At 45.1% G+C, this 10,247-nt stretch overlaps 1 protein-coding gene across 3 annotated transcripts in view; it reads left to right on the forward strand.

Moving 5' to 3' along the window:
* LOC129714350 (adhesion G protein-coupled receptor L1-like) overlaps positions 1-10,247 on the forward strand; it is a 350,449-nt gene that overhangs the window by 285,899 nt on the left and 54,303 nt on the right. For all 3 annotated transcript variants that reach the window (XM_055663898.1, XM_055663900.1, XM_055663899.1), the window contains 3 exons: positions 1,737-1,920; positions 6,289-6,411; positions 10,098-10,247. The exon at positions 10,098-10,247 is cut by the window's right edge and continues 56 nt beyond it. In XM_055663898.1, coding sequence (XP_055519873.1) covers positions 1,737-1,920; positions 6,289-6,411; positions 10,098-10,247 — 457 coding nt within the window. The remainder of the gene's footprint in view (positions 1-1,736; positions 1,921-6,288; positions 6,412-10,097) is intronic.

The following is a 10,247-nucleotide window of genomic DNA, read 5'->3' on the forward strand; positions in this document are numbered from 1 at the left end:
CCAGAATTGGGCCATTCAGCCCATCCAGTCTACTCCGCCATTCTATCATGGCAGATCTATCTTCCTACCTAACCCCATTTCCCTAACCTAGCCCCATTTCCCCAGCCTCCTCCCACTTATATTGCCCCTGATGACACCCGTACTAATCCCCTGGTTATCCTTTCCCCTTATATTATAGACCACGATACCTTAGTTGCCTGCATCAGAGGGCGAGCTAGGGAGTACGGCATCCCTTCAGACGAGGTTAGGAACAAAAATCCCATCTTCCCTGTCAAATGAAATATAATTATAGAGACAATCTCACCCCAAAACTCTGATTATCTCCACCATAATTAATAGCCTGCCCATCAGAATACTGTAGCCTTTCACACTAGTTAGGGGGAGGTACGGCACGGTAGCTTAAGATGCAAAACAACTACGCTCTGTCATAGAAACGAAATTAGGTGCAGGAGTAGTTCGGCCCTTCGAGGAACCGCCATTCAATATGATCATGGCTGATCATCCAACTCAGTATCCCGTACCTGCCTTCTCTCAATACCCCCTGATCCCCTTAGCCACAAGGGCCACATGTAACTCCCTCTTAAATATAGCCAATGAACTGGCCTCAACTACCCTCTGTGGCAGAGAGTTCCAGAGATTCACCACTCTCTGTGTGAAAAAAGTTCTTCTCATCTCGGTTTTAAAAGGATTTCACTATAGTTAGGGGGTGGTTTGTCCTGGACTGCAACATCGGGGAACAATCTTCCTGTTGCCTGTCAACCCCTTAAGAATTTTGTAAGTTTCTATAAGTATGTGAAATTCTAGCAAAACCAAGTACGCAAGGCCCTGTCAGTCCTGACATCCCATAGAAACATGAACCGTCTCTTAAATTTTCCCCTTAAATATAATTATAGAATCTCTTGATTCTACCTTAGTTGCCTGCATCAGAGTGGCGTGCTTAGGGAGTACGGCATTGTTTGAGATTACGCTCTTCAGACGAGGTTAGGAACAAAAATCCCATCTTCCCTGTCAAATGAAAATAAGGCTCCACGGTGATGTCTAGACAATGTCACCCCAAAACTCTGGCCAACATGTATCTCCACAAACATTGTTAATAGCCTTGGTTATCCCATTGTTAATACTGTAGCCTTTCACTATAGTTAGGGGGAGGTTGATATGTGCAATATGTCATTGCACTCACCATAATAGCTAAAGTATGTGATTTTCTGCAAAACAACTACGCAAGGCCCTGTCCCACTGTACGAGGTAATTCAAGAGCTCTCCCGAGTTTAAAAAAAAATCAAACACGTGGTAAGCACGGAGAATGTACGTAGCGGGTACGTCTGAGCTCGGGATGTCACAGCGGCTCGTAACACTAACGGCAGGTACTCGGGAAATGCGGTAAGCTCGTGAAGACTCATGAAGATTTTGAACACGTTGAAAAATGTCCACGAGAGCCCCGAGTACCTACGAGCGGCCATTACCGTAATTCTCCGAGTTCGAATCAGGGGAAACTCGGGAGAACTCTTGAATTAGCTCGTACAGTGGAACAGCCCCATTATCCTCTCAAATATTTTCATAACTTCTAAAAAACTCTTGTAGTAAATGAAAATGGCTTTAATGCCCCTGTGTGTTTTCTCTCCAATGTTGCTTGCAGCTTGGACATTGGGGATGATTCATTATCGCAGCCACCAGGTGACCATCCTTGAGGGTTGGCAACCCAATGCTAATGGGTACACTTGTGGTTTGGGTTGCAGGCTGTTGTACAGACTGTGGATAACCTCCTGAGACCTGAAGCTCTGGAATCGTGGAAGGATATGAACACTACGGAGCAGGTGCACACGGCAACCATGTTGTTGGACATCCTTGAAGAAGGAGCGTTCCTGTTGGCGGACAACCTGAAGGAGCCGGCAAGAGTCAACGCCACCACGCAGAATGTTGGTGAGTTCGCTCCGGCTGCTTAAAACCACCGGCTCTCAGAGATGTCTCCCGCGAGAGATGTCTGACCTGCCTCCCAACATCATTGACAAACCAATGATTTCTGATGTGTTGTGGTGGCTCAGCGGTAGAGTTGCTGCCTCACAGCACCCGACACCCAAGTTCGACCCTGACTGCGGGTGCTGTCTGTATCGAGTTTGTACGTTCTCCCCGTGACCTGCGTGGGTTTTCTCCGGGTTCCTCCCACACTCCAAAGACGTACAGGTTTGTAGGCTAATTGTCTTGGTATAGAAACATATAGAAACATAGAAATTAGGTGCAGGAGTAGGCCATTCGGCCCTTCGAGCCTGCACCGCCATTCAATATGATCATGGCTGATCATCCAACTCAGTATCCCGTACCTGCCTTCTCTCCATACCCCCTGATCCCCTTAGCCACAAGGGCCACATCCAACTCCCTCTTAAATATAGCCAATGAACTGGCCTCAACTACCCTCTGTGGCAGAGAGTTCCAGAGATTCACCACTCTCTGCGTGAAAAAAGTTCTTCTCATCTCGGTTTTAAAGGATTTCCCCTTTATCCTTAAGCTGTGACCCCTTGTCCTGGACTTTCCCAACATCGGGAACAATCTTCCTGCATCTAGCCTGTCCAACCCCTTAAGAATTTTGTAAGTTTCTATAAGATCCCCTCTCAATCTTCTAAATTCTAGAGAGTATAAACCAAGTCTATCCAGTCTTTCTTCATATGACAGTCCTGACATCCCAGGAATCAGTCTGGTGAACTGTCTCTGCACTCCCTCTATGGCAATAATGTCCTTCCTCAGATTTGGAGACCAAAACTGTACGTATGATTATGAATTATCCCCAGTGTATGTTGCATAGCATTAGTGTGCAGGGATCGCTGGTCAATACATACTTAGTGGACCGAAGGACCTGTATCTGCGCTGTATCTCCAAACAAAACGAACGTATACTTCTCTATCTTGCATATGGCTTGCACAGCCTAAAGTTAGAATAAAGGCTGAGGTGAGAATTTAAGACTGAGGTGAAAAAAGTTTTCACCCAGAGAGTTGTGACTTTGTGGAATTCCCTGCCACAGAGGGCAGTGGAGGCCAAGTCACTGGATGGATTTACGAGAGAGTTAGATAGAGCTCTTGGGGCGAGTGGAGTCAAGGGATATCGGGAGAAGGCAGGCACGGGTTATTGATAGGGGGGACGATCAGCCATGATCATATTGAATGGCGGTGCTGGCTCAAAGGGCCGAATGGCCTCCTCCTGCACCTATTTTCTATGTTTCTTTCTATGTAAAGTTGTGGGTCAAGGGTAGACGTCCGGGCCAGGACAGCATCAGTTGCTGGCTGGACGGCTTTGATGCCCCTAGGGAAAAGCCCCAGTGAGCAGTCATTCATGACGTGGAAGTATACTTTGCACAAACAAAGTATACCTGAGGAAGGGAGATAGTCCAGTCTTACACGGTCTGGCCTGTTTGTGGTTCTGGATCTGCAGCAAGGTGGTTGAGTCTTGACCAGCTGTGAAACATAGAAACATAGACAATAGGTGCAGGAGTAGAGGCCATTCGGCCCTTCGAGCCTGCACCGCCATTCGATATGTTCATGGCTGATCATCCAACTCAGTATCCCATCCCTGCCTTCTCTCCATACCCCCTGATCCCTTTAGCCACAAGGGCCACATCTAATCCCTCTTAAATATAGCCAATGAACTGTGTGGCCTCAACTACCTTCTGTGGCAGAGAATTCCACAGATTCACCACTCTCTGTGTGAAAAATGTTTTTCTCATCTCGGTCCTAAAAGATTTCCCCCTTCTCCTTAAACTGTGTGACCCCTTGTTCTGGACTTCCCCAACATCGGGAACAATCTTCCTGCATCTAGCCTGTCCAACCCCTTAAGAATTTTGTAAGCATTTTGTAAGAAACAGCCCAGTAAACTCTTCATTTGTTTAAAGCACAATGCAAATGTTTCCTCATACTACTGTGGGAGTGTTTTGTGGATTCAGAAAAAAAAAAAGTAAGTCACTACCTTAAATAATGGATGCTGACCCTACCATTGAACCCACATCTCATGAATGAGTAATGATTGGAAAAAAAACTAGATCCCTTTCTCATCATGAATCCTGCACACACATCACCCTTTCTGTGCTCCAGTGAATCTGATTGATGAAGAAAGCTTCCATCATGCTTTGGTCATCAATTATCCATTAATACAGGAAAACAGACGTAAATCTTGTCACCTCCTTGCCTCAAGCACTATTTATTTTAACCATTTTGTTCACACTCTTTATGTTCTCTCTGCCTCTTGCTCTGAAATCACTTTAATATACATAAGTGGACACAATTGTGGGAGGAACTCAGCGGGTGCGGCAGCATCTATGGAGCGAAGGAAATAGGCAACGTTTCGGGCCGAAATCCTTCTGGAAATAGGCAACGTTTCTGGCCGAAATCCTTCTGGAAATAGGCAACGTTTCGGGCCGAAACCCTTCTGGAAATAGGCAACGTTTCTTTAAAATGGTAACTCTGCACTTCAAACCGCATCTACAAGTTGCAGATCCCCCGAAATGTGCAAAATTCCTCTCCACTTTGTCAAGAATAGTCAGCATCTTCCGTCAAGCCCCTTAACCAGGTTTAAGCCTGTCCAATCTTTCCTCCTTTCGCAACCAATTAACCTACTAACCTAGTTTGTAGCTTCACAAAAATGCTGGAGAAACTCAGCGGGTGCGGCAGCATCTATGGAGCGAAGGAAATAGGCAACGTTTCGGGCCAAAATCCTTCTGAAAATAGGCAACGTTTCGGGCCGAAATCCTTCTGGAAATAGGCAACGTTTCGGGCCGAAATCCTTCTGGAAATAGGCAACGTTTCGGGCCGAAACCCTTCCGGGTTTCGGCCCGAAACGTTGCCTATTTCCTGCGCTCCATAGATGCTGCTGCACCCGCTGAGTTTCTCCAGCATTTTTGTCTACCTTCGATTCTCCAGCATCTGCAGTTCCATCTTGAACAACTTAATATACATATGTATCTCCCCTATACGTAGTTTAGTTTAGAGATACAGCATGGAAACATGCCCTTAGGCCCACCCAGTCTGTGCCAACCAGCGACCCCCCCCTGTACACTAGTTCTATCCCACACTCCAGGGACAATTTACAGAAGGCAATTAACCTACAAGCCTGCAATTCTTTGGAATGTGGGAGGAAACCGGAGCACCCGGAGAAAACCCACAGGGAGAACATGCAAACTCCCGACAACATCACCTGTTTGAGAAAGAACTGCAGATCGAAGGTAGACAAAAATGCTGGAGAAACTCAGCGGGTGAGGCAGCATCTGTGGTCGAGACCCCTGAAACGTCACCTATTCCGTAGCTCCGTAGATGCTGCCTCACCCGCTAAGTTTCTCCAGCATTTTTGTCTACCTTCATAACATCACCTGTAGACAGGTACAACCTGGGGTTCTGGCACTGAAAGGCAGCAACTCTACTGCTGTGCCACAATCCTGCCCTCTCTTGAATCTGGAGCAATTAGTTTTATGCCCCTCTCCAGGAGACTGAGTCACCCCCTCTCTGTGGTGGGTCATGAGGCCATTGTCACACCCGTTCTAATGCTCTCTGCTGGGTATAATATTCTGCTTTTGGAATCTCTTGCTGGGTATATTGTTGAAAGTAGTTGAGGCCAGGAGAAGGCAGGAAAATGGGGTTGAGAAGGACAAATAGTTCAGCCATGATTGAATGGTGGAGCAGACTCGATGGGCCAAATGGCCTAATTCTGCTCCTATGCCTTATGGTCATAGCCCTTCAGTAAGTGAATTGGCAAGTTGGCAATGCTACCCAAGACCCATTTAGAAGATTGAGGGGGGATCTTATAGAAACGTACAAAATTCTTAAGGGGTTGGACAGGCTAGATGCAGGAAGATTGTTCCCGATGTTGGGGAAGTCCAGAACAAGGGGTCACACAGTTTAAGGATAAGAGGGAAGTCTTTTAGGACCGAGATGAGGAAAACATTTTTCACACAGAGAGTGGTGAATCTGTGGAATTCTCTGCCACAGAAGGTAGTTGAGGCCACACAGTTCATTGGCTATATTTAAGAGGGAGTTAGATGTGGCCCTTGTGGCTAAAGGGATCAGGGGGTATGGAGAGAAGGCAGGGATGGGATACTGAGTTGTATGATCAGCCATGATCATATTGAATGGCGGTGCAGGCTCGAAGGGCTGAATGGCCTCTACTCCTGCACCTATTGTCGTATGTTTTGTCATTTTCCCTCTCCATATTTTTTTCTCCTCATACCCAGCTTTTGCCCCCCCCCCCCTCCATTCTCCCACATCCCTCCTTCACAGAGTTCATTCTCACCTTTCTTTCTCTCCCTCTCTACAGTCTTGGAAGTGTCCGTGCTCAACACTGAAGGGCAGGTGAAGGAGGTGACGTTTCCACACAGTTACCTGACCGAGAGTTTTATCCACATCTCACCCAACACCATCAAGCAGAACAGTCGGAATGGTAAGTGTGGCCATCTTATAGAGTGATACAGTGTGGAAACAGGCCCTTCGGCCCAACTTGCCCACACAGGCCAACATGTCCCAGCTACACTAGTCCCACCTGCCTGCACTTGGTCCATATCCCTCTAAACTTGCCCTATCCATGTACCTGTCTAACTGTTTCTTAAATGTTGGGATAGTCCCAGCCTCAGCTACCTCCTCTGGCAGCTCGTTCCATACACCCACCACCTTCTGTGTGTCTTGGTTGTTATTTCCTTTGCTTCTGATGTGTGCTAGGGAAGCATCTAGTCATTAACATCAACAGACAAAACATAGACAATAGGTGCAGGAGTAGGCCATTCGGCCCTTCGAGCCTGCACCGCCATTCAATATGATCATGGCTGCTCATCCAACTCAGTATCCCATCCCTGCCTTCTCTCCATACCCCCTGATCCCTTTAGCCACAAGGGCCACATCTAACTCCCTCTTAAATATAGCCAATGAACTGTGGCCTAAACTACCTTCTGTGGCAGAGAGTTCCACAGATTCACCACTCTCTGTGTGAAAAATGTTTTTCTCATCTCGGTCCTAAAAGACTTCCCTCTTATCCTTAAACTGTGACCCCTTGTTCTGGACTTCCCCAACATCGGGAACAATCTTCCTGCATCTAGCCTGTCCAACCCCTTAAGAATTTTGTAAGTTTCTATAAGATCCCCTCTCAATCTCCTAAATGGGTCTTGGCAACTTGCCGTTCACTTACTGTAGGGCTATGATCATAAGGCATAGGAGCAGAATTAGGCCATTCCTAACTTTTGCACCAGCTTCATAATTTCATCCCATTCCCCCTCCCTCAGCCAGCCCTCCACTCTTCACTGACAATCTCAAACCATGTACATGTTCTTGAGTGTTCTCCAGTTTAAATTCCATTAGGAATATTTTGGAGGACCAAAGAACCATGGAATGATCCCACGGTTGATGTTTGATCTGTATAGGATTTCTCTGCATTTCAAGAGGTGCTCAGAGTTTGGTAATTTAGTTCTCGATCTTCAGGAGTGATACAGAGAAACCATTCCTCTCTTCCCTTCACATCCATCATCCTTGCATCAGTTGGTGCTGAGGCTTGTACAAGTCCTGGTCAACTGACTCCATCCTAACTTTCTGAAGTGAAGAGTTGCTGAAACCTGAACAAGAAGCAAACTTTATTTATCTTTTTTCTTCTTTCTATATCTTTCTGCCTCATTACCTTGGTAGTTTAGGGGACTTTCTTTTGTTCTTTTTCGATCTATCTTTTCATAAAAACATAGATAGAAACATAGAAATTAGGTGCAGGAGTAGGCCATTCGGCCCTTCGAGCCTGCACCGCCATTCAATATGATCATGGCTGATCATCCAACTCAGTATCCCATCTCTGCCTTCTCTCCATACCCCCTGATCCCTTTAGCCACAAGGGCCACATCTAGCTCCCTCTTAAATATAGCCAATGAACTGTGGCCTAAACTACCTTCTGTGGCAGAGAGTTCCACAGATTCACCACTCTCTGTGTGAAAAATGTTTTTCTCATCTCGGTCCTAAAAGATTTCCCCCTTATCCTTAAACTGTGACCCCTTGTTCTGGACTTCCCCAACATCGGGAACAATCTTCCTGCATCTTTTTTCTTCTTTCTATATATTTCTGCCTCATTACCTTGGTAGTTTAGGGGACTTTCTTTTGTTCTTTTTCGATCTATCTTTTCGCCTTCTATTCTTTCTTTCGTGTTTTTTCTTTTTCTTTTCTTTTTTCATTTTCATGGTTTAGGTTATAAGGATAAAAAATGAAGCTGTACAATAATTGTATAACTTTAGATGCCGAATGTTTTATCTCTGTAACAATTGCTTCTAATAAAAATAATCTGCTGGAGGAAACCAGCAGGCAGCATCCATGTGGTGAAATGGACACAGACGATGTTTGCTGCCTCACAGAGAGCACCAGAGATCCGAGTTCAATCCTGACCACGGGTGCTATCTTTAGGGAGTTTTTACATTCTCCCCGTGACCTGCGTGGGTTTTCTCCAGGAGCTCCGGTTTCCTCCCACATTCCAAAGACGTGCGGGTTTGTAGGTTAATTGGCTTCTGTAAATTGTCCCTAGTGTAGGTTTATAAAGTGGGATCACATAGAATTAGTGTACGGGTGATTGTTGGTCAGCGCAGACTTGGTATCTCTAAACTAAACAGGTTATACTGTCTGTCTGTACACAAAATTGCTGGAGAAACTCAGAGGTGTGGCAGCATCTATGGAGTTTCCATAGCTACTCTACTTGTTTCCCTTACCTCACATAATTCAATATCCTTCTCCTTGGTGAATACCGAAGAAAAGAAATTGTTCAATATCTCCCCCATCTCTTTTGGCTCTGCAGATAGCTGTCCACTCTGACTCTCTAACGGACCAATTTTATCCCTCGTTATAATTTTGCTATTAATATAGCTGTAGAAACCCTTTGGATTTACTTTCACCTTACTTGCCAAAGCAACCTCATATCTTCTTTTAGCTTTTCTAATTTCTTTCTTAAGATTCTTTTTACATTCTTTATACTCGTCAAGCACCTCATTTACTCCATGCTGCCTATAATTATTGTAGATCTCTCTCTTTTTCCGAACCAAGTGTCCAATTTCCCTTGAAAACCATGGCTCTTTCCAATGCATTGCATATTGGATATCTTAAAATACATATAAAATCTTAGTATACCACATAAAAACATCATAATTTATATATTTTTTAAAAAAACACACAATACATAAGTTAAAAATCCAAATTACACTCTGTAGAACTCATTATCACCTTGTGGGCTCCATCTATCCTTGATCATCATTGCTTTTTGCATATCTTTCATTCATTAGTTCTATATCTCTCTATATCACAGTCCATATCTCTCATTCCCCTTTCCCCCGACTCAATCTGAAGAAAGTCCTTCACCTACTCCTCCTCTCCAGAGATGCTGCCTGACCCGCTGAATTGCTCCAGATTTTTATGTCTTTCTACGGTTTAAACTAGTACCTGCATTCCCTTCCTGAACAACCCCTCCTCAGATACTCTTCTGACTTCCAATAGCATTGGTTTAATATAGGCATTCTTTGATTGTATTACTACTTTGTATTTTTGTTCTGAATAAAAGCATTTTGCATTTTACTTACAAAATTCTTAAGGGGTTGGACAGGCTAGACGCAGGAAGATTGTTCCCGATGTTGGGGAAGTCCAGAACAAGGGGCCACACAGTTTAAGGATAAGGGGGAAATCCTTTAAGACCGAGATGAGAAAAACATTCTTCACACAGAGAGTGGTGAATCTGTGGAATTCTCTGCCACAGAGGGTAGTTGAGGCCACAGTTCATTGGCTATATTTAAGAGGGAGTTAGATGTAGCCCTTGTGGCTAAAGGGATCAGGGGGTATGGAGAGAAGGCAGGTACGGGATACTGAGTTGGATGATTAGCCATGATCATATTGAATGGCGGTGCAGGCTCGAAGGGCCGAATGGCCTCTACTCCTGCACCTATTTTCTATGTATCTATGTATTGAAAAAAGAAAAACAAATAGAATTGGATTTTTGCTCTAGATGCCAGCATCTGCTGTCTCATCTCTCCACTGTAGCTCGATACAGTTACCTCGGTACAAGCCCGGTCCACATGACAACAAACATGTCCCTCTCATTGCTAAAGCCTGCTGTGCTTTCTGCAGGTGTTGTCAAGGTGGTTTTAATTCTCTACAACAACCTTGGGCAGTTTCTATCGACAGAGAACGCCACAGTGAGGATGGGGTCCGACATCGGCAGCCAGGGCAACTCCATTGTCGTCAACTCTCAGATCATCGCCGCCTCCATCAACAAGG

This window comes from Leucoraja erinacea, chromosome 39, assembly GCF_028641065.1.
Source record: "Leucoraja erinacea ecotype New England chromosome 39, Leri_hhj_1, whole genome shotgun sequence".
Lineage (NCBI taxonomy): Eukaryota > Metazoa > Chordata > Chondrichthyes > Rajiformes > Rajidae > Leucoraja > Leucoraja erinaceus.